The sequence below is a fragment of the Phaenicophaeus curvirostris genome, chromosome 1 (genome assembly GCF_032191515.1).
Source record: "Phaenicophaeus curvirostris isolate KB17595 chromosome 1, BPBGC_Pcur_1.0, whole genome shotgun sequence".
Taxonomy (NCBI): Eukaryota; Metazoa; Chordata; class Aves; order Cuculiformes; family Cuculidae; genus Phaenicophaeus; species Phaenicophaeus curvirostris.
Genome location: NC_091392.1, coordinates 204,123,797 through 204,149,377, shown reverse-complemented (window position 1 = coordinate 204,149,377; position 25,581 = coordinate 204,123,797). Strand labels below are relative to the sequence as shown.

The following is a 25,581-nucleotide window of genomic DNA, read 5'->3' as shown; positions in this document are numbered from 1 at the left end:
AGAGTTGATGATCTCAAAGGTCTTTTCCAACCTAATGATTCTATGATTCTGTACATCAGGTCACAGATGACCTTGTTCATTATTAGAGTCAGAAAACAACTGCACTCAGGAAGTACCTATCAGGAGCCTCCAGCCTTTTTTTCTAGCAGTAAATGGTGGGAGGGCAGCCCACCTGCACTCATGCTACCTCTGCAGCTTACTGCTGGGTTGTCAGCTGCATTTTGTCGTGTTCTCCATAAAAAAAAAAGACAAAGTGGAAAATTCCTATGATGCACTTTGAGTGAAAGGTTGATATGTGGCCTTGGTGGCAACTAGAAGAAAGATTTGTGCAGTCTCACAATTAAGGTCTGGAGGAAGTTATCAGACTGCTCGAGAAAGGGAAGGTCATTGAGGCAGCAGAATCAGGTAATATACATTGGGAAGCACTGTGAAAACAAATACCATATACAAAAAGATGCTAAAGACAATCTGTCTTAAAAACAACAGTAACTTGACATGAGGAATTTACTTCCATCAGACAAATAAAAAGAGTGGAAGTCATAGAACCATAGAATCAGAGTATAGTTTGGGTTGAAAGGGACCTTAAAGAACATCCAGTTCCAGCCCCCCTGACATGGGCAGGGACACCTCCCACTAGATCAGGCTGCTCGAGGCCCCATCCAACCTGGCCTTCAACACCTCCAGGGATGGGGCAGCCACAGCTTCCCTGGGCAACCTGGGCCAGTGCCTCACCACTCTCAGAGTGAAGAAATTCTTCCTTATATCTAGCCTAAATCTGTCCCTCTCCAGTTTATACCCCTTCCCCCTTGTCCTATCTCTACAAGCCCTTGTGAACAGTCCCTCCCCAGCTTTCTTGTAGGCCCCCTTCAGGTACTGGAAGGTCGCTGTAAGATCTCCTCGGAGCCCTCTCTTCTCTTGCAGAAGCTCTGATGGAAGATAGCAATGTTGATACCACACATGCCTGTGCAGTGCTCATAAGTAAAACATTGAAACAGTAATGTCAACACACTCTTTGTATCGATGAGAGACTCAGGGAGAGACCTGGGTGCAAATACCCTGTTTCCTTTATGCAAACACTCAGAGATGCTGCCACGGAGCAAACAATGATGCTTCCCAGATGGTCACTTGGCCAAGAGAACCCAACACCAAGGACTGTGGGATGAAGAAGCAGCTTGTGTCCCCCTGTGTGGCAGTGCACAACCATCAGCTCTTCCACCTGCTGGCACATTCATGGAAAGGAAACCTGAGTGGATGAGGTGACAGGGCCTCAGAGCATTCCAGCAGACAAGTTCAGACCCAGACCTCTCAAATTAAACTGTGTCTTATTCCATAAGTGATTCCACTTTCATTAAACTCTCGTGGAGTGCAGTTGTATTTACCATGTGTGAAGCTATAAGCAATAAATCCCAAATAGTTAATTGCTGCAATGGATGCATTTTTTATTATTGTGATAAATAATTTCTCCCAGAAAGAGGTACAGAATGAGTTTCCTTAGAGAGGTGAAACAGATATATTTGTGTTCTTGTTATGCAGGGATAAGACCGAAAATTTTAAAAATCTGATTGCAAGCAAGTGAAGCTCTTCGGCTATACACAAAACAAACCCTGAATAAAAATTAGTGTGAAACGTGAAAAACAACAGAACATTTGTACAACAAGTAGATACTCCCTTTGGCATCTGGGTAGTACTATACTATGAATAACAAACAATAACAAAAACAGCTGTATGGGAAAACTGGAAACCTCAGAGGCCGACCACAATCAGCTTTTATAGTTCTAAAGAGCTGTATGCATGCCAGGAAACCTGATCTGAAGACAGTCATAATTGTCCATATATACAATTCTGAACATGCAGAATAATCAAGGAAAAAAACCAAAGCATCAGTGTGAATAACTTGATCACTGCAGAAAACTAAAGGGAAAGACAGGAGCAGGGAGGAAGGAAGTAAAGCATCACATCCTGCCTTATTCTGGATTAGTTTGTACAATTTGGTTTTTATGTTCCACAGGCTTACAAGGCTGTTCAGTTGCAAACTTATGATAAGTTCAGGTAAAGTCAGTGAGACTGTTCTTTAAGGTCACTTCCAACCCAAATCATCCTATGACTCTATACAATTGCTTACAACTGCCTGATCTAGGGGGATGTGTCCCTGCCCATTGCAGAGGGATTGGAACTAAATGACCTTTAAGGTCCCTACCAACCCAAACTACTCTATGATTCTATGGTTTTGCAGAATAAATGCTTGCATTGTCCCTGAGTTCATTTCATAATGGAGACTGAAATATCAGCCAGGTAAACATCAAAACATTAGAATTATGACCCAGGGGTACAGACAGTGTCAAGAATTGGGATTAAAGCTATAGAGTCCATGTTCTTCAGGTGGGGAGATCTTTTTTTCTGTTTTGTCCCTACAACAATGGGATCCTGTAAATGCTCAGAGCTCAAATGAACAGCTGTCGATGTACAAACTAACAAAACTTTGCTGAGATATCAATGCATTGATGCATTAGGCTGTGCTTCCACAAAGATATACATACATCTCTGTAGGATGTGCTACTAATGCCATAGGCTTCACATGCCTTATCTCAGAAATTTAGGAGAGTGTCACAAAGCCAAGTCATTTATTCCAATTATTCAAGTCCTGGTAAATCAAAGCACACACGTGAGCTTTGCATAAATGAGACAAGCACTAAACAGCCTGAAAGTCAGGACAGATGGGGTCTTTAATTTGTTTCTGGGTGCTGAGTTAGGGAAAGATCATGATTTCTGACTTACTTCCATCTGAATGTAGAGCTGTGGTCAGGAGTAAATGAAAACTGTTTTGTTATTCTGCCTTTCTCACTGCAAGCCTGAAAAAAAAAATCTAATTTATGTATTGAAATGAAGATAAAAGTGCTTTGAAGAGAGGCTGAAAGATTTTCTGTTCATCACAAAGCCTTTTAAAACACTTTTTTCTTCTTAAGAAACCACTGAGACATCTGAGCAGCTTCAAAACAGCAGCAGAGTTGTCAGGGTCACATCCCTTCAATTGCCGTTTAAAGTAACCAAGTCTGAAAAGTGTTGAGGTTATTACAGAGTCAGAATTTAATGAAAAATAAAAATAAATAGCTATAAGTGGGATGCCATTCCAGTATGAAATGAATAGAGGTGTGTGACAGAGAAATAAGGAAACACTTAAGTCAGTTACTGCCAACTTCTAAGCAGGGTCATGTGTACAGCCACTGATCTATCTGCCCAATATTCAACTTCCAAATAAGCGTTGACAAACTGAAAAGAATTTCAAAACAAGCTACATGAGTGACACAAGCTCTGGGACAACAATACAGCATGCAGTTCCCAGGGCTCAGTCAATTTTTTTATTCAGGAGATAGAATCATAGAATCATCGAGGTTGGAAAAGACCCACCATCTGCCTTATTGGCTTTCCCCTGATTTTTACACATGAACACTCAATCCTAAATTAAGGACTTGAGCATGATGTAACAATATTGCCATGTCACTCCTCTCAAAATCTATGTATGCAAGACAATCACAACCTCTGTATCAGAGCAACCTTAATTTTGGAAACAAAAAGGAACATCTAGCAAAACGCAGCACGTGCTGAGCTTCGTTTCACTACTCACAGAAGTTCATTTAACAACTCACAAACAGAAACTGTTAGAAAACAGTTACAAAAAAAACCAATTAGAAACTGTTAGAAAAAAAAAAATCGGTGAGTCAAAAGAAAACACCTCTTCAGCTAAATTGAAATTCTCGATTGAATTCCAGTGTCTGCAGCACAACATTTACCTCTGGTTCCCTGCATGTTACCATCACCCTTTTCTCTCTCATTTACACCTTACTGTTCAAGACACAACTTTTTGCTTAACTGCTGGTAAACAAAGGATTTCCTTCACTGCCATTCCCTTTCACCAGCTACTCAAGAAAATCTTTATTGCTACTACTGTGCTAGTGCTGACACTTGTTGTTCAGGGTTTGACTCTACACATGACCTTAAGGTGGAGAGAGTCACTTTCCTGAGTGGTAGCTTGGCCCATCACTGATTCAATTCATTACCCACCTGTAATGACACATGGTACAAACCACAGCAATGATGCAAGGATTCACTCAGAGCTGCATGTCTTAACAGTACAGAATAAGCTTTTTAAATTAACAATTGTTTCCCAAGCTGGCTGCTAAAACCTACCTCCAGCAAATTCCACTTCCTGCTACCTCTAGTATGAATAAGCCACAAGTATATGAAACGTGCCTAGGTAAGAGGACTTTTTTTGTTGGTTTAACTTGTAACTAGGTAGGAAGAAAAGTTTTAAACACCATCACCCCCTGAAACCTTCTGTCTCTGATTTACAGGCAGTTCTTGAAGAGCAGAAGATGGTTGAAGGGATAGGCAGGCTTCAAGGGAGGAAGGCACGTGGCACAAAACTCTTTCAAAGCTGAAGCGATAGTGCTGAAAAGCCGCTCAGAGCAACTACCTCTGAACTTTTCACACATTTCCTTTTCATTTAAGGGCTAGGGTGACTCTGAGGACAGATTCTGAAAAATAAACTCCCTTTTTTAAAGTAAGTTGAATTACATCAATTCATACAAAATGAAAAAATATAGTTTGTTTCTATTTGGGAAACATGTTGTTTCCAGCAGAAAGTGCAGCAGAGACATGCTTATTGGTGCCAAAGAGTACCAAAGAGGAGCTGGAAACTTTGCTGCTGTCAGAAGTGGCTGTATTTTAAAAACATCCCAGAACCCAGCATGCAGCTACCATGGGAGCCTTTCTGAAATTCTGGCCCAGAGTAGGTAGCAAAACAGGTGGAATTTTTCAAAGTATATCCAGAACACCTAAAGTGTAAATGTGGTACCCATGGGCAGAACTTAGGTGTCTAAAGCATCTAGTGTGATTGAGTATTATTGACCTTTATCTCTTAAAATCCCTGAAAATCAATAGTACCTTCAATTAGGGTAGCAGTATTTCCAACACATTCACACACAAGCTTTCAATATAAGCCTTAAGTACTTTGTTGCATAAAGCTGGAACCCAACTTCACACCAAAAAGTTTTCCCGTAGTTCAAGGATATGCAATGAGATAAGCACCATCCAACTTTTGGAGAGATCCATTCTAGAAGACATGTTCTCACTTTACTCACCTGGGATGCACTTAACCCAACAAAGGGCTCACTAGTTAGAGTAGCTCTTCTAAAACACTGAGGGAAGAGGCAGTGTAGGACAACAACTGCCCACTTAAATGACTGGAAAGCATTAAAACTGGCATAAGTGGTCCTTGGTCCACTTACAGTTCTGGTTCCCTTAAGTGTAGGGTGAGAGACAAGAAGAAACACAGAGGAAAGCAGCATTCTGAAATAATGAAGTAGGGTATAACAAAGCAGCAGTATGAACCCTGCAGTGAGAGTCTTTCAGAAAACAGACTGAAAGCTATTCTCTAGTAAATGGTTTAATAACTATTATTGTTATCATAATATAGCTGGAGTGAAATTAAGGATTAGATATCGGCATTTTGTAAAGTTCCTCACTCTTTTGGTTTAAACTGCACTACCCAACTCCTCAGCCAAATATTTAACGCCACGATTTTCTGAATGGCAATGTCACGATTTGCTACATCACAGGCTAAGCTTGTAAATAATGCATGAAAATATTCACTTGAGTGAGGAATACCACTTAGCCCCTGTTAACAAGGCATAAGTGAGCTTTCCAAGTATAAAGCATTTGAACTGCTTCTCTCTGAATTAATAATCCTCTCCCACCACACACATAAATGCATCTCCTTCCAAATTAATATTCTTACCTTATCTTTACTTTCAGAGCCAGAATCTTCAAGTTTGGTCCGAATGACAAAGGGAGTAGATAATCTCAGGAGAACTCGTTCAAACGTGGCACTGATTTTAGGGGAAACTATGTCAAAGCAGTCTTGGAATTTCAGAGTTTTATGAGTGTCACATCTGAGCTGCTTCCTAAGACCTTCTCCAAGCTGGAGAACCAGCATGTTTGGATCAAACATCAGGTGAAATGGGAAAGCTCTGCAGAAGGTGCTGATGCTAATCCTCAGGTCTGAGGGGGACTGGGAAGTTCCCGGTGGAAGTGCTTTTGTGATATTTGCATTTTCACATTCTTTGATAAGGAAAGTCAGACAGCTGCAGTTACCTGCGTTCATCCCCTCTGAACACAACTTATCATTAGTGACCTGCTCTACTTCCACTTCCAGGTGATAAATCTTCTTTGCTGCTGCCTTTATCATTCCCACCATTGCAAATCCCACAATCTGATGTGGGTGAAAGTAATGAAGCATGAGATTGCCTTCAGGGAGCTCTTTGCATAGGAAAGAAGGGGATTCCAGGGTGGCCTGTCTTCCAAATGAAGTTCTAATATGCTCCAGCAAAGCATCAAAGCCATTGAAGAAATCTTGAAGGGTCCCACCTACTGCTCGAAGAACTCTTTCATTTTCATCAAAGCAGATATTGAAGAATTCCTCCCCAAACTTTTCTTGCATCTCCTCAAACTTCAAACCTATAGGACAATAAGACACTGATTATCAATATCATATTACTTCTGTGTCCCATTTTTCCTTTGTTCTCTGTATGCCCAGTATTTTTCCAAGCCAGTCAGAGTGGCTTTTTGACTGGATACCTAACCATGGGACTGTTTTCTCTGGTAGCTGGGAATAACCCTAGAAGTCATATTGGCAAGTCATTTTAAATCCTCACGTTTTAAGGTCACTATCCCTGCCAGATAGTTGTGGGATTTAGACTTACCTGTTTCCTCTTCCTAGCTAGAAGTCAGGATACATCATAATTTCCCTGACTTATGCAGGTCACATGCAGACCATCGCGAAACCATGGGTGCATCCCTTCCCATTGTTGACTGAGCCTCAAACGAGGATTCTGCTTTTATAGCCCCTCTGTTCACTGCCTCAGTGAGGGATCTGGCTCTTGACTTGAAGAATAAGCTGCTGGGACTCAAAGTCAGGCCTTTGGCTTTCAATAAGCAATCTAAAGACCTGCAGTGAGATGATGCTTTAGTAGCTCAGGAAGAGGGGCTGTGGGCTTTGAGGTTGTTTTCAGACAAAATATTTTTCTCATTGTAAGTATTGGGCACTGCCAAAAGATAGAAAGGAATAATTGCTCCTTTTCTTGTTGTCTGCAAAGGAAAGCAAAGCCTTTCTATTTTAGGTTTCTACACTTACCCATGTTTAAAAAAAAAAAAACAACCCCACTTCTTAGTGTGATATAAACTACTAGTAGATGGGACAGCTGTGTGATATCTCATGATGTCACTTCAAGCCTCCATCACAGAAATTCAAAAGATGTTGATTCACAGGGGTGATAAGGCTGGTATTGGTGAAGGGATGAAAAAATATCAGTGATGCAAGTGGTATAAAATTCTACAACAGTTTATTATTTATGATTTTAAGAATAATCTAGAAAAAAAATTATTTTCAGATGGTTATTAAGAATTTTCCTCTGTTTCATTTTAGGGAAGACATGCTCTGTTAAATCTCACCTGTATATAATCCCTATATCACACAGCAAAGCTACAAAATCTATCAAGTATGCTTGTATTTTACTGAGGTGTAATGGAAGAAATAGAAGTATAATGCAGCTGCAAGTGAATTACAATATCCATCAAGAGTTTTCAAAGGAAATTAATATAGGAATTAACAACATAGTTCCTCCAGTGTACTGAAATAGATCGAATTTCAGTGAAACAAACACCTTACAATTTATCTTGAATTCTAACAGAAATGAAGGACATTCCTAAGGGCATTCCACTTACTTCCTAAGGGCACTGCAGGCTCTTTATTTTAATATGTATTGAGCAAGCTTTATAACATTGATAAGATCCCAGGGGATCACGAGCTTCTCGTTGCTTGTTTAAACTGCTTGTAGGCTTTTAAATTTGGAAGAACTGTATGATTAGTGACTTTCATTCCCAAAAGGTATAACAGGGGTCAGAAGAAGTCATTCATCTGTTGTTTGCAGACAATAACCTTTGATCATCTCAATGCAGTGTCTGAACTGCCTATTCTCACAGGTATAGTTGTAACAATCAATATTCACAAGGGATCTGATCTTTCCACACCTTCGCAAATTATCTGCAACAATAGTTTTGTCTGGATCTTTTATATGATTAATAGCAGATTAAAATGCATAAAATTGCATATATAAACAAGACAACAGGAGGACGTGACCAAGCATATTTTATGAAAGAAGTAATAGCAATGATTTGGGAAAGTTCATTCAAATGTCATTAGTCATAATCAAGTTTGGTCACTAAACTAGGTTATTACAAAAATATTCCCAGGATCTTTTATGACCACAGATGGTCAGATCTGTGGCTAAGCCAAAAGAAAGTACCTCTGGTACACAATGCCCCCTAATATCCTGACTCAGAGGACAGCGTGCCAGTTCCTGAGTCATTACCACTATGTCTGCATAACATAGTCTCGCAATATCTTCCATAAAAATAGTCACTATAACTCAAAAAGAATTAAATTCTATCCCATACCAATAACATTGTCATATATGGATATTAATAGCAAGGAGCTAATAAATTATCATATTTGTATGTATACACAAACACATACGCATAATTTCAAATCTCATTGTTCTGTAGACTGAACTGCAAAAGGCTTTAAAAGAAGTCTGCAACAAAAGAAGGATATGGAACTGTTTGAACAGCTCCAGAGGAGGGCTACAAAGATGATCAGAGGGCTGGAGCACCTCCCATATGAGGACAGGCTGAGAGAGTTGGGGTTGTTCAGCCTGGAGAAGAGAAGGCTGTGCATAGACTTTACAGCAGCCTTCCAGTACCTGAAGGGGCTACAGGGAAGCTGGGGGGAACTTTTGACAAGGACGTGGAGTGAAAGGAAACCCCTGGGCTATTCGTGCAAACAACCAAGTACTGTTATAGAACTATGTAACATCCCATGAAGCTGCCCAAAACAACAGCATAGGTGGGTTGTCTTTAAAGCATTAAACTACAGTAAAACAGCCAGTTGTCTCTGCACCACTAACTGAAAATAGGATATACAGAACTGGCTTGTGTACTTTACTGCTACATACATAAGCCTTGTCTCATTATCATGAACAGGAGTTGTATCTTAGTATTCAGCCTAAGGTTTTGCAGATTGTCTTAAATTGGCCTTGTCCTCCCTGGAGGACTGGCCGTTCAATCTGGACACAAAGTACTGGCTCCAAGCAACATGAATTATACTATGCAATTCAGGTCAGTGGCCTGGCTCAAGGATGTGCCACTAGTTTTTAAAAGCATGTTAGCTTTGAATTGAATTACACACTGTACCAACAGAAAACTGGAATAGCTCAGAATAGAAAAATGGATATGCCCAAGCTTGACGAAACTGCTGGTCTGTCTTAGTCAGGAATTTTCTCTCTAAGAATAGACACTATGAGATGCTGAGAAAATTCAACAAAGTCAGGTAGCCTATTAAAGCAAACAAGTATAATATACCTATTGGGGAAGTTTCTTCTTCAGCCTCACCAATAAGAGGTCAATTTTTGCTTGAAGCAGGATGGTTTTTCTTTGTATCAAAAATCTTTATTTAAATCTTATTATTCAAACACACAAACTAATTTTTCTCTATTACCACAAAGCAATTGGCTTCAGTGATGTACTTACATGAAGCTGCACAAAATACTTCACCTGTATTTTCACTGACTTATTCCTATATCTTCTGTTGAAGCAGATGATGAACAGGAGCACACACTAACCTAACATTAATTCTATAGATTTCATCACACCTTTCCATTTACTACCATATGAATTATCACAATCTTTTGAATGTCTTCTATGAAATTTCCATCTATACTATTTCCATCTATATTTCTATACTTATTGGATATGTTTGGCTTTCAAAAGACAATAGAAATGATCATCACCATTACAAAGAGAGAAAATGTCAGACTGCATCAGATTGCTATTCAGCTCTTGTCTTAGCCATGACTGGTATCAGACACTATATAAAAACTGAAAAATTTGATGGAAAATCAAAAAACAATATGGTTTTGAGGAAGCTCCTCCCTAACTGCAACAGTAGAAGTTTAGTTTATTCACTGAAGTGGATGGAAATACCAGATCAGGAGATAGTTTTATTACATAGAGAAAAACCTGCTAGCTAAAAAAAAATCTTAGAACGCATTGTCGTTATAATAAATTCTTTGCTACATTCGGAGACTTCCACAGGCCACTTATGATCTTTAAAAATTATGTTCAGTATGATTTTCAATTGCAACATATTCAGTATTTCCTTCGTTTTTTCTTTTATTTTGAGAAAAGACAAGCAATATCATTAGAATAATCTTACTTATAACTTTCAGGTCATATATCTGCAAAAACAGTCTAATCTTTTCAAACTCCTCTCACACTGAATTCTTTCTCTGCATCTCCATTTTGGTTTCAGTTTTATTTGGCAATGAAATAATTCAAATTGAAGATGGCACTGAAAATGTATGTCAACTTCTGTTCACCAAAATGGATGATTAGCTATTCCTTTCTGAAAAGCTGGAATTTCCATTCCTTCTTTTTCACTATGGACCTCTAATCAAACTTTTTGTTCAGCTGCCTAGAAATAAAAATAACACTTAATGTGTGTCCAGCACTTCAAATGCAGAGGCCACTGCACTCCCGTATCACCTCATACGTGATCCCAATGACCACAGGCATGGCTTCCTAACAGACAATAGCTTGCAGTCTGGAAGTGGGAAAAAGTCTTCCTTAGCCTCACCAAGACGCTTCACTGAACAGCAGTGATACAAAATAAACCAAAATTCATCCCATCACTCTCTGCTGTTGTTCCAGTGAAGCCATTTGTTACTTTGAGCTTCTCCTGTTTACAAACCTTCTACTAAAATACCAAATGAAAGTCTAAAAATGCATCATTCTCAATTTACTTTCCTCTCGGAAAGTGATCTACTGTGTTCCTATCACTTCATCCACTTCTGGAAGAGGTCAAATCATGTGTCTTTAATGTTTTTTCCTTAGTAATTTTTGTTACTTTTTCTTAAAATGCCATTTTTATTCTAACTCATAATGGAAAGTAATTATAAAAACACATTGTAGAAGGAAACTGAGGTAAAGCAACAGTAGAATGGGACTCCTTTACAAAGCAATTTGGGATCTATGACAAGAGTACTATAGAAGTTATATTATTATCTTTCAAAAATTTGTCTCAAAGACCTTTAGGGAAGAGATTTGAGCCACATTCAAAATTATCAAAGTCTTTAAGCGTAGGCATAAAGTACAAATTAACTATTTCACTGAACTGGAGCAGGAATAGATGACTTCACCCTGTAATAAAACACTAGTAAAAGTCCTTCTTCATTTTCTTTTCAGTAGTTTCTGTAAACTGTAAACCAACTACAAAATGCCAAGGACCCAATACAGTATTTCTAAGCATTTTGTAATTACTGAGTGGTGAAATTAGACAGGAATCTGTTCCCATAAAGGAAATGGCATAACAGGTTTTTCAAAACCAAATAGAAGATCAAGTGACAAGAATGACAAAGTAATCCATTAACTTGCAGAGCAAGCAGAAGCTGTTACAAGCCATCCAGTTCTTCCTTCAAATACATCATGGAGACAATAGCTGCAGAGTGACCAGCGTCTGATTCCTTTGGCATAGAAAAATACCTAAAAAGGATATACCTATTAAGATACCTATTAAGAATTTGTAAATGTCAAACATTAATGCAATATACAACTCCAGAATTCATTCTATGGACAGAAGCAGAATTTTCCAACTACAGTTATAGTAAATACCTCTTAAATGTTTTTGTACTAGCAAATTTTTGGAGTGAATAAGGTCATTATTCCTTAAACAGCTTTTTGGACAGAAAGCCAAGCGGCAGTTCAGAATTCCAAAGCATAATTTAAAGATGGAAGGGAAAGCAACATCTATTCTCTCAATAAAAAGGTTTTAATGTGTACAGGCTAACGCTGAAGGTACATTAGATGAATAATTTGGCTTGTAACTGAGCCTAGAAAAGGATCTAATTATTCTATAAAGGACTTTGACTTTACTTCATTATGATGGTGGATTTATATCATCCTAAGAATCTAGATACTATTTTGATATTACCATTTTTAGTAAGTTTTATATAAATACAATAACATCATTTTATGTCTTTATATACGGTTTTGTCACAACTGTAAAATTTGTACTAAACTTCTCTTACAGGGCTTGCCTATTTCAAGATTTCATAAAATAAAACCAGCAATTATTGTTAAAAAGAATTCCTCACACTTATTCACCTATAATACTTGTTTTACCCAATTTTAATGAGGTGTTTTGTTTCTTTATTAAAGTGAGGGTTTCCTCTGACAAATGATGCTTAGAAATTGTAATTACCATCTCTCAGAGAGGACCTGATCATCTGTGCTCAGCTTACGTGTAAAAGATTTTGCTTCAAACTACTGACATAGGAAGCTCATCTGAGCTACTAAGAACAGGCAATTTTTTTTTTTTTTTCCCCATATAGCCCTCTCAGTAGCAGTCGATTCTGCAGGCAAAGTCAAACTGTCTGAAGGAAGACTATCATCACTTTGTGTACCCCATCACATCCTGGAAACATCACTTCTTAAATGTGCACAGCTTTTATTAAATGGAAACTTCAATCACTAATTGGTGATTCTTAAAAATAAAGCAGATACAGTTTGTTTCATGTTGACTCTAGAGATCAAACAGCAATAAGACCAGGGGTTATTTTCATTTTCTTTTGCATTAAAAAAAGCATATATGTCTTTGAATTGACAGAGGGAGCAGAACATCACTTTTTGGAAAGAATAAAATTGTAGTGAAATCAGAAAACTTTTCCCATGAAAAGCAAAATTCTCTCTCATAAATCCTCACACATACAGAGGGCTCAATTCAGCTGACTAAATATAGAAATCTAATGCTACTTGAGACTTCATAAGGCACCCAATACATCTACAAAAGAACCGACAGTAGTTACATCTGCCAGGATATGGGACTTAAGGGAGACTGACACATTTTTGAAGGTTTGACAGAGGCCAGACAAGACACCCCACAGCACCTAAAATAATAGCAAACAGAATCACAGAATCACAGAATCACTAGGTTGGAAAAGACCCACTGGATCATCGAGTCCAACCATTCCTATCAAGCACCAAACCATGTCCCTCAGCACCTCATACACCTTTTAAACACCTCCAGGGAAGGTGTCTCAACCACCTCCCTGGGCAGCCTGTTCCAGTGCCCAATGACCCTTTCCATGAAAAATTTTTTTCCTGTTGTCAAGCCTGAACCTTCCCTGAGGGAGCTTGAGGCCATTCCCTCCTGTCCTGTCCCCTACATTTAGTCAATGGATCATATCCAGAATATCTTCTACTTTATAAACAGACATCTACAAGAAGTTATTGTACATCATAACATCAAACTGCTTACTGTCTACTGGTAGTTCATCTGCTTTCTAACAACAAATAGCTCTGATGAGAGACGAGCAGGACATCTAAGACCATTTGGTATAAACACTTGTCCTTTTTTAATTTAAACATACTCATACTCTGGTGGGACATGTCCCTGCCCATGACAGGGGAGTTGGAACTAGAGGATCTTTAAGCTCCCTTCCAACTCAAACTGTTCTATGATTCTATGATTTCAGTTTTGAAATCACATTAATTGTTTAGATTACATTTGCATTGCTCGTGCACTGTAACATCTGCTAAATGATAGGAGTCGTGTGTGTTTAGCTTAGACTCCCGCAGGACAGAGTTCCAAGTATTATTAAAATCCATTAGTCTCACTAGTCCTCTGGGCCATGTAACATTTCCTTTTACGTCATTTGTAAACCAACAACTTTAATTATAAATCAGGCTATGTATCCTAAATTAGTTGCATTCTAATGACTATCTGCAGTTCTTGGCTCAAAGGAAAAGGAAAATGATAGCAATTTATGTGCTTTAGATTCATAAGCATTTACAGTTTTCAGTTACCTGCTGAGCAGCCAGTGTGACAAAGCCTTGTCCCTCTTTTACAATTACATCACCTGATTTAATCTCACTATAGGCTAACATCTGTCCTCAGATCTCCTTTTCAGCATATTTCCTGCCTCTTCAAATACGGTATTTCTCAGTGGTGATGTGCTGTTGTTATTTAATGATTACCAGAATGATCCCGTATTTATTCCTCTTTAACTACAGCATATGGGCAAGAGAAGAAACTTTCTTAGTTTCCTAAAGGAAACACAAATCTTCAACTTTGACAAATGTACAGAAAACAAATGACTTCTATAGAATTATGCCCTTCGCACTAAATGAAGAAACAGCCATGCAAGATACACTTAAGTATAAAGTGATTTGCTCAATGTAAAGCAGACTACAGCAAATATCTTCTTCAGTGGTGACAAGAAAATGTCACTCAGAGCAAGATCTCTCTAAACCCCTGCACAAACAATAGATTCCACCTTCTCTTGAGCATCTTGCGGAGACTGAATGCAGAAAGATGATTTGTGATTTATTTAACGGAAAAGGGCTCTGGTCTGGGATTCCACATAACTCATCACTAGCTGATTTGGGAATCCTCACCACTGTGGCGTATCATCCTCCAAATGGAAGATGCCCAGAAATATGTTCACTTCGAAATGACAGAGAAGCAAAGTCGCCAGGCTGCTCAGAAGCAAAATAAAGAGGACGAGCATTATTATTAACCCATAAGAAAAACAGGAATAATTCTTGCAGTACATTTAAGTCCACAAGTGAAGCTGACTTGACAGCCACTGACTTACATTGTGCATTGTTTAAGGAAAACAAGGTAGTTGTGCTAAGACTTTAGGAGCCAAATTTTTACAAATTAAAAAGAATTCTGTCATGTAATATTTTTTCTTAAATAAAAAAAAATATAAGAAAATGTTTTCTCTATCTTAAGCAGTGAAAAGTCAAATAAGTACAATTATTTCCCCTTATTGAAACAACTATCTGATGCAAGTGCATTAGCAAATTCACCCAAGGTGTTGTGAGTGCTATTTATGCAGTATACGTTGCATGATGCTGCAGAACATACAATTTAGATATTGTAGTCTAATTCAGAAATAAGCTTTCAAAGACAACATTTCTTCCATACTGTTAAAGATCGGGTATGGACATCTCTTCTGCTTTTCAAATTTTGCACAATAGATTTTTTAGTATGTGTTTCTGAATTTAAGTTTCTTTGCATTAGTTTTACTATCAAAGTTATGACAGATTATAGAGTTCTTCAGCAAGATGCAAAGAAGCTCCAAAAGAAATACTGGTGACATTTAAAGAAAAGCAGTTTGACTGCTTTTTTTTTGCTTTTTTTTTGTGAAGGATTGAAGTAATAGTGAAAAATAGTTCACATCAACAAAGGCAATATTAATTGTGTTTGGAGGAGATGAGGTGAAAGCTGTACAATTTTATATAGTCTGTGCATCAGGGATGCGTGAAACATCAAGTGAAATCAGAAATACACAGTGGGGTTGAAAAATGAAACTGAGGCATTTCTTAGTTGCTTTGTAAAGCTCAGCATCACAGACCCAGTTGGAATATCTGTGAAACAGATAAGCAGGAGACAGAACATGAAGGTTTTATGTCCCAAAATAAATTCCCTACGGTAGGAATTACAGACTAACAAATAAAAAATGTTTTCATTTTCCTGTTGCCAAAGTTTTAATTTGGAACTACCTGAAAGTTTCTGCTTTACTCAGACTAGTTGCAATTAAGTCAAACTACACGCTCTAATATTACTTGAAATGAAATTATTTTAAATTATGGGAACAAAAGCAGCCCCAAACAAGATTTGATTGTCATTGCTCAAAATGTTGAATGTACAAACGGTAGGAAAATGTCCTTGCTTTGAAAAGGTTAAAATCTGACATATGGTTTAAAGGATTAGAAAAAAAAAAAAGACTTGTATCTCCATTATACAGATGGTAAATTGAGGCACAGAAAGAATAAAAACCTGCCCAAGGTCAAATTAGAAATCTCTTCTGATACAGTCTTTCTCTCTAACATACCTCAGAATAAATTCATACTCACCTAAGGAAGAAATGTGGTCAACAACCACATAATATACTTCATCATAGGAACCTTATTCTTATCATTGTTTCTAAAATAAATTCAAACTAATGACACTAATCTGCTCTGCTTAGCTAGCCAGCTAAAAGCATTATCTCTGTCAACAGGATAAAACATACCAGTGCTTATTCTTTGAGATGCTTTATTTCCAACTAGGAACTTCATAAAGACTCCCTTTAGAAGCTAGGATTTCTCTTCTCTTTTTCCCAACTTCCAATATATTGTTACTTGTTTTTTCTTTGGATGATAATTTATGAAAGACAATATAAAAGCACGCACACACCAATTAAAGTAAACTGACTTCATCATAAACCTGTCTGGACTAATTTTGAAAGGGATACGAAGTTAAATTAAATATTCCCAGCACAGAAGCTGTCACCACAAAGGGAAGCTGTGCCATTGATCTACTATCAAATCTAGTATCAAATGGGTTTTACAGTGGTAAGCGTGATGGACGTGACTCCCTTAACCATGGTGGACTACAACAGTAAGAGTTCTATTGACATCTAGACCTGTAGCTGGAACAACTCAGTGAGAAGACAAGAAGAATCAGGTCCTTTCACTGCAGGAAGATGGTGCCGCACTTTGGTGAAGCCTTGACAGGAGGAAAATTTCAATATTCATACATGATAAATCACACGCATCGGGTTGAGCACACAGCTTGCAGTCAGCACTTTGCAGCGAGCAATGTAAGCACCGGGACCATAGTGCAAAGCATCTACTTACACTCTTCCAAGCTTACTAATGATCTCCGCATTTACTGTCTTCTGATGAATAAGGAATGCCAAATGACTATTTTAGAGGCAGTTAGAGGGTCAGGAGAGGTGAATCACCTTAGGCATTACCTAAGGTAAGAGAGCAGGAGGCTGCTTCTAAGTACCTTTAAGAAAACTTTCTTCCAGCCCTAGAGATCAAGTTTCTCTTATCATTCATAAATAAAATGAAAGCCAGACTGGGTTCAACAGTTTCTCTAGCCTTCATTATAGTCAGATTTATTCTTGTCTCCTGTTTCAGCAATGTCAATTACTCTGTGTACACACCACACTGGATGTGTCCTTCTTGCACAGAAGAAGCTCTCACTAATCCTTATTCATCCAGAAAAATAACTGTGTATATGAGAATTAATTACACAGTCTCCATTAATTATTTACCAGTTGTGATAGGAGCTACAATTAAAAAGAAGCAGCTAGTTTTATTGCTTATTCCCTTATGTTGCTGTTCCAGATAAGGAGAAGGGGAAAAGTACTGCTTTTGAATTATCTCAGTGTTTAGCTCACACTGACATTTTTTTTACTCTGAACTTATTTTCAAGTCCACTTTAATAATTCCTCACAACAGTAGCATCTAGACATTATACCTACACTGTGATCCCAACAGTCAAATCTGCTCCTGACACACATCTGCTGTGACAATAGCGCTGAAAAATGAGGCTGCACATTACTCAGACATGCTCAGGGACCAGAAATAACATATCGACTTAAAATCACTCTGAAAATGCGTTCAGAACTGTTTCTTAGAACATATACTTTGTGTCATGGTGAATTAAGTACTGAATGTCTAATTTGTTTTTATAATATTATTATGCAGATGATAACATGAATAGCCTTTGTTTCTAAGTATTTGTTTTCTAGCATTTGTTTCGAAGAGTTGGCATTCAATTACTTAAAAAGGCAAATTAAAAAAATATGGTAAATAATACTGGATATATTTACAATATAATTTGTTCTAAAAGCTCTCCATGAGCAAATGTGAAAAAGTGCCATGTACAGTCTCTTCCTAGCAGCAGTTAAAGGCACTCAGAACTTCCCAGGCAGCACCTAGCATCTTGCAGAATAAAGCACCTGATGCCAAAAAAAAAGCATTTGGAATGTCAGTGAAACACAGTCACCTCTCAACTAGAACACATCAGGCGTTTCACAGAGTGTACCAAGTCTGTTTAACAGTTTGAGATAGGAAAGACAGACATGCAGTGCATATACTTCCAAAAGGACTCGTTCAGTTCTGGGCCCCTCACCACAAGAAGGATGTTGAGGCTCTGGAGCGAGTCCAGAGAAGAGCAACAAAGCTGGGGAAGGGGCTGGAGAACAGGTCTTACGAGGAGCGGCTGAGAGAGCTGGGGTTGTTTAGCCTGGAGAAGAGGAGGCTGAGGGGAGACCTCATTGCTCTCTACAACTACCTAAAAGGAGGTTGTAGAGAGGAGGGTGCTGGCCTCTTCTCCCAAGTGACAGGGGACAGGACAAGAGGCAATGGCCTCAAGCTCCGCCAGGGGAGGTTCAGGCTGGACATTAGGAAAAAATTCTTCACAGAAAGGGTCATTGGGCACTGGAACAGGCTGCCCAGGGAGGTGGTTGAGTCACCTTCCCTGGAGGTGTTTAAGGCACGGGTGGACGAGGTGCTAAGGGGCATGGTTTAGTGTTTGATAGGAATGGTTGGACTCGATGATCCGGTGGGTCTCTTCCAACCTGGTTATTCTATGATTCTATGATTCTATTCTAAGTCAGCAGGATACAATGGTCCAGACTGCAATGTGGGCAGAATATCACCTTACCATACTCCCTGGACACGGAGGATAAATTATATCTTTATCATACAAGGTCAGATTTCAGTGTTGTGCCTCCTTTTGAAGAAAATCTCTCTAACTGCATAATTCCATAAAAATGTCACAGGTTTACTCTATATATTACAAGCTCAAAGGAAACTTGCTATGAATCAGAATGCCATCGTTTGTACCATCCACCCCAACCTCAGCAGCCTACCAAGACCTCACATGGAAGAGCAAAGAGGATTTCAACACTATATGAAGGGCAGCCTTAAGTATTGTGAACACTATGTAACAGTTCAGAGGTAAAAAAAAGCTCAGTATCCAACTAGCAAAAATGTCACCATGGTATCAACAACTGCTTCAGTTCAGCTGGGCCAGGATCAGAGAGGCTGTCAAGCTCATGGAGACCCTATAAAATGGGTGGTCATCCTAGCCATGCTGCTCATAGCTTTACCCCGTTGGGGATATAAACCTCTGAGGGCAAAGGCTGCACACAGGCTGCCTCTTTGGGCAACCTATGGCTCTACCTAAGCGTCCTTATGAGGAATAATACCCAGTCAGAATGCCTGCCCTTTCAGTTTCGGCTTCCTGTCTCTTGCCCTCCCACATGAAGAGCCCAGATCCCTCTCTTCGAGGACTTCCCCACAGGCAGTAGGGGCTGCTGTTAGGTCCTCTCAAAGACATCTCTGCTCCAGGCTGAACAAGCCCAGTTCCCCTAGTTTGAACACGGGGCAGATACATCAGTTCCCATCATCTTGATGCCCTCAACTGAAATCCCTGTGGTTTATCAACTTCTCTATGGATTTGGGCCCCTCATATTGGATTCAGTAATCCAGATGTGGTGTAACGAGTACTGAGCAGAGGGGGATAATGAGTCCCTTTGATCTGAATCTCTGCTCCTGTTCAGGCTGCTTTTGCCATCTTCGTTGCCAGGACTCACTGCTGGCCCGTGTCCCCCTTGCTGGCCACTGTGACCCCCAGGGCCTTTCCCACAGAGAATCAACTGCAAGAACTCTCCATTTGCAAATGCCATGAAAGCAGCAGATGGCAAATGGCAGTGCTCCACAGCAGCTGCTAGACAGCAGCAGGCACACAGACAGCCGCGACAGTTCAGATGCTGTGCAGCAAGAGGGTGAGCTTTGGTTACTTGACCTCAGGACAGGCATAACACTGATAAACTCACTCTGACCAACACAGAATCATAGAATAATTTGGATTGGAAGGGACCATAAAGATCATCCCTGGATGATCCCTGCCATGGGCAAGGACACCTCCCACCAGACCAGGCTGATCAAGGCCCCATCCCGCCTGGCCTTGAACACCTCCAGGGACGGGACATCCACAACTTCCCCAGGCAACCTGTGCCAGTGCCTCACCGCCCTCATCATGAAGAAATTCCTTCTTATGTTTAGCCTAAATCTGCCCTCCTCCAGTTTATACCCATTGTCCCTAGTCCTATCACTACAAGCCTTTGTAAAAAGTCCCTCACTAGCTTTCTTGTAGCCCCTTTAGGTACTGGAAGTTTTCTCTAAGGTCTACGCACAGCTTTCTTTTCTCCAGGCCAAATAACCCCAACTCTCGCAGCCTGTCCTCGTATGGAAGGTGCTCCAGCCCTCTGATCATCTTTGTAGCCCTCCTTTAGACCCATTCCAACAGCTCCATATTCTTCTTATTTTGGGGATTCCAGAACTGGACACTGTACTCCAGATGAGGTCTCACAAGAGAGGAATAGAGGGACAAAATCACCTCCCTTGACCTGCTGGCCACGCTTCTTTTGATGCAGCCAGGACACGGTTGGCCTTCTGGGCTGCGAGCGCACATTGCTGGCTCATATCAAGCTTCTCACCAATCAGCACCCCCAAGTCCTTCTCCACAGGGCTGCTCTCAATCACATCATTCCCCATCCTGTACTGAAACCACGATGATCACTTTGGTATAACCTTCTTGTGGGAAGCTGGCATAACTGCAAACAACTAATATATTAGAACACTTCATGTCTCAGAAATTACTTCAAGAGTTATTGCCAGTTGTTACAGTCCTGGAAGTAGAGCTGTGTAACATTAGCTTTGCTACACTGTAAATTACTATCAAACTAAATCAGGAATTACTGCTTTGAAATAATTATATTCAAGAATTCCCTGTAAAATATAGGTGTTGCGTGGTTAAAGTACAATTAGTAAAGTTTAATCTAAAACAAGGGATAATGTAAGTTTCATAGAAGTGACACAGTTAAAAGAAAAATAACAGCAAAAAAATAAGTTCTCAGTGTCAAGCTCTGCACATTTTTTTGCTTTTATGGTAGATTTGTATCAGCAATGCAGGTCTGTAGCAGTAAAGCTTGCTAACAACTTGGGAAAGAGAATAAGCTGGATAAATCATATAAATGGGTGCAAGTAGCCAGCTATCCGATTTTGGCACCGATTAAGACAGCTGCACTTCAGTGATGGATGGTATCACCTTGACATGCAACCTCTCTAAAAGTTTATCGCAGCAAGGATTCTCCAATACAAATGTTAAGTTTCCAGAATGTTTCATGTCTCAGGTACATCCTGCTCTGTGTTTCCCAGGTCCGCTAACCATCAGACCCACAGACAGTAAGAGTATTGCTTGCTCTGTAGATCCCCTATAAAACCACTTCAGATAATTCCAAGATCACGGCCTGCACAGATGCAAGTCCATTTGGACTTTGAGCCTTTGGAACCTCTCTAATCACACATTGCACAACACAGCTGCACCGACTCCACTGAAAATTCAGTCTTCATTGTCTTAAATGGACAAAATATATGTAGAAAAGGGGACAAATTTAACAATAGTGCCCCAATATGTAGCTGCTTCCATCCTAAATTTCCTTTGCTAGAGCAAAACTTCCTTGGTTAATTGTTGGTATTAGGATGGTCAGTGAACTTTCCTTCCAAATAAAGGAAACCAATTCCCTTGCAAAAATACATACCAAGTACATTAGCCGTACACTGGAGAATTCCTGAGACATCTTCAGTTTCTTCATTACCAGAGCAGTCTGTATAAGAGCATTTGTTCGATATATTGTGAAAGTTCTTCTCTGCATCCCTGTAACTACAATAAAAAAGAAAAAAAAAAAGGGTAAAAAAGTTTCAGTATCGCCTCTTACAAATGCAAGGATGACAAATGTCTTTCAGAAGTGGTAGTAAAAAATGCCTTTGGTTTCCCTTGTCTCCTTCTTCTCTCCTCTACCATCTCCTCTCCATTTGTGCATTATCACAGATGACACCACATCAGTAGCCTGGGTATCTCAAGTATTATACTGGAATCTGGAATACTATCTACAATGAGAATGAAGATATAAGAAAAAAATAGTCCCAAAGGGCTGAGGCATGAAGGAGGGGAATCGTACATATCTGTCTTATACATTATTCAACTGGGGTGTTGTCTACAACAAAGTTGTACAATAAACACCAAGCAAGATGTTCATGAGGTATTGGTGAGTATCTAATAAGAAGGATAAATCTAGCACTGCAAATATAAAGCCTTTCTCTGTTAACTGTCTTCTGAAAAGATCTCAGCAGAAAGAAGGATGCTAAGCTGCAACTCACTATGCTATCAAGAATAAAGTTTGTGCTTTAGCCTGTTAAATAAAAAATAAAAAGAATCCCACAGCTGATGAAAGGCACAGAGCTATGGTTCAACCAGCAAGAAAGCAGCTACCATCTAAATTATTCTATTTGATTTAGCATTGCTGGATTGTTTTTTCCTTAATTCAACAGAAAGAGAACAGAAGCTCAAAAGATGTTTAAACCAAAGATTTAAGCAACTGATAACGACAACAAAAGAGGAAATATGAGTGAACAAAATAATGCAGCAGTGCTATACGCTTGGCAAAATACACAATGCAGAGAGAGAAACTTATTAATGAGTATTTTATTAAGAGCTTTTTATGCCTTCATACTTTATTGATATTTCATAAATCATGAATAGCCATTTTAAGGATTGGACTCTTCACCTGGTTAATGTCTATAAAAACTAAGTGCCTGCACTGCCTGAACCTGTGGAAATGGACTACAACAGATGCAGGTCCACGCATCAGGTTACCCCCAACAGGGAAATTGGGAAGAGTGGGCTACTCTTAGACAAGGAAAACCTACTGGAAAGGGCTGCTGGAATGCTCTGCAGTGAGCTGCATGGTCTGTACTGCTTCCCAGGTCTCCAGCAGTGTCAAGCCACGTGCCTTGCAGAAGGCCAGATCCTGACACACTGTCCCAGCTGACCCAGAGCCCAAAGTCACAGTCCAGCTCCCCTGCTGCAACTCTTCAGCCAGTGTCAACAACTCCCTGAAGGACATCACAGCCACTCCTCACCTCTGGTCTTGATTGGGATGGGAGATTTGATAAACATTTACGTTGTGGCCCAAGTGCTGGCAGGGAGAACTGAAGGGAATGCTAGGAAGACAGAATGGAGCTGCCCTGTGCTGAGCACAACTTAACTGCAGGGCTCAGCTGAGCCCTCAGTCAAGATAGTGATGCTTCTGCGAAAATGTACTTAAGAAAGGGCAAAATACCTCATGGTGGTGCAAGAGGTGAGGGAAAGAAGTGAGAGAAACAGCCCTGTGAACACTAAGGTCAAAGAAGAAGGAAGGGGAGAAGGAACTCCAGGTGTCAGAGCAGAGATTCCCCTGCAGCCTGTGAAGAAGACTATGGTGAAGCAGGTTGTCCCTCTGCAGCTCATGGAAGACCATGGTGGAGCAGACAGCCACACCACAGCTTTTGAAGGATCCCATACATAAGCAGGTGGGTATGCCCTGAATGAGGTTGCAGCCTGTGGACAGCCTGTGCCAGAGCAGGGGAACAGCATGAGGAGATGGAGCAGCAGAAAGGAGCTGTTATGGACTGACCACAACCCACACCCCTGCGCTGGAGGAGATAGAAGAGCTCTGTGTGTCTTTATCTCAACCCACAAGCTTTTTTCATCATATTTTCTCCCCCTGTTCCATTGGGGAACGGGGCAGGACAAATATACTGATATTCAGAAAACTGAGTCACTGTATCACAAGTCACACAAGTTAGAGGTTTTCAGAGTGTCCGCATTTTAAATTTTGTCCACTAAAAAAAAAAAAAAAGTACCTCTAAGCCACGTGTGGCCATAAATACAAAGATGTGTTATTATTGCACGCATGCTTTCCACAAGGCACTGTCTCATCCCCTCAAGCCTCCTAATGTGAGACTTCCAAGTAATTTTTTCAGCAACTGAAAAAATTAGCAGCCAGAAGGCTTCTCCCCTCTGCCTGTCCTACAGCAGACACCACAACTACTTGTGAGACTTGTGAGATTTGTGAAACTGCTTGTGATCCCCTCACTGTCCTTAGGTGCCAGTCACATTGCTATTATTGCAGTATCACACACCAAGCTAGGGCTCCCACCGAATTTTATCCAGTGAGAAATAGGCAATGACACCTCCCTCCAGTGCACTGAACATTGTAACTATGTTATAAACTCTAAAAAGACCCTCAACAAAGCTTGAAAAAAAATTCTTTAGATCTGCATAATTAGATAAAGAGGACAGTTCTGGAAACCTCAATATAAGAAGGATATGGAGCTGTTGGAACGAGTCTAGGGGAGGGCTACAAAGATGATCAGAGGGCTGGAGCACCTCCCATACAAGGACAAGCTGAGAGAGTCAGGATTGTTCAGTTTGGAGAAGAGAAGGCTCCAAGGAGACCTTATAGTGACCTTCCATTTAACTGGAGGGGGCTACAAGAAAGCTGGGGAGGGATCATTTACAAAGACATGTAATGACAGGACTAGGGGCAATGGGTATAAACTGAAAAGAGGCAGATTTAGGCTAGACATAAGGAGGAATTTCTTCACGATGAGGGTGGTGAGACACTGGCCCAGGCTGCCCAGGGAAGCTGTGGCTGCCCCATCCCTGGAAGTGTTCAAGGCCAGGTTGGATGGGGCCTTGGGCACCCTGGTCTGGTGGGAGGTGTCCCTGCCCATAGCAGGGACGTTGGAACTAGATGATCTTTAAGGTCCCTTCCAACCCAAACTATTCCATGATTCCATGATTCTATGACAGCATTCTTCATTTGTCATATGACACAGGTATTTAATTGCTGTAGAGATGCAGCCATTGCACTCCGGCTCTGTTAGGAAAAGTAAGTTATCTGTGACAATAAAATAATTGTGCAGGTAAGGAAAAGGTTGAAAGGAGATTACTTTAAACAATGGGAGAATGCCTTAGATTTTCATGGCTATGGTTGCTGTTACTTCCTTTTTATTCCTCAGTCACCTATTAATTTCCACAGTGAATTCTTGGGAAGTGGCTTCCAGCCCTACTTCTGCAAAATCCTGCAAGCATGTAACAGCATATATATGTAACAACCAGCGATGCAGGATTTTGCAAGATTTGGAAGTCAGATCATAACACAAGTAACTCTTTCAGCATGCTCAGCTGGCTCTGTGAAAAGCAAATTGATAGGTTTACAAAAAGATTTCCCATTCTCTTTATATAGGAAACGTTACTGTTAACGCAGTAGTTGCTGCCTGATGGAACTGCATGGGATCAGGACTGGATGGCAGTTTATCATTCACATCCATAGTATGTATAGTTACTCCAGAGCATCTCTAAGAATTCGTGCGGAAAATTAAAAAGCTTGTCACACAAGACTGTGACTGGGGAAGCACAGAGCAAAACGTTACCACGCATCTTTCACTACTTCACATTAACACTTACCCAATAACTTGATGCTCAAAATACTGCAGTGTCCTTTGAAGAGTTTGCCGAATGGTCTGAGGCTACGGAAGAAGAATATAAAAAAAATAAAAATACAAGATTAGGAAAGTTCAATACAGTATAATTAACATGATCTATTAACATATTATTTTTCTCCAGTTTTACACCTCCTCATCTTCCACCTTGTAGGTGTCCATCATAGCAATGAATATTAAATACTATTCATTTCTTATATCTTACTTTGCCATTAAAATAGCAATGAATTT

General features: G+C 39.8%; 1 protein-coding gene across 1 annotated transcript in view; it reads right to left on the bottom strand.

The window, feature by feature from the left end:
- The window catches only part of GUCY1A2 (guanylate cyclase 1 soluble subunit alpha 2), a 165,669-nt gene that overhangs the window by 124,459 nt on the left and 15,629 nt on the right, over positions 1 to 25,581 (bottom strand). The window contains exons 2-4 of the mRNA XM_069883499.1: positions 25,316 to 25,377; positions 21,564 to 21,685; positions 5,795 to 6,513 (exon numbers count right to left, since the gene is read on the bottom strand). Of these exons, the coding sequence (XP_069739600.1) occupies positions 5,795 to 6,513; positions 21,564 to 21,685; positions 25,316 to 25,377 (903 nt within the window). The remainder of the gene's footprint in view (positions 1 to 5,794; positions 6,514 to 21,563; positions 21,686 to 25,315; positions 25,378 to 25,581) is intronic.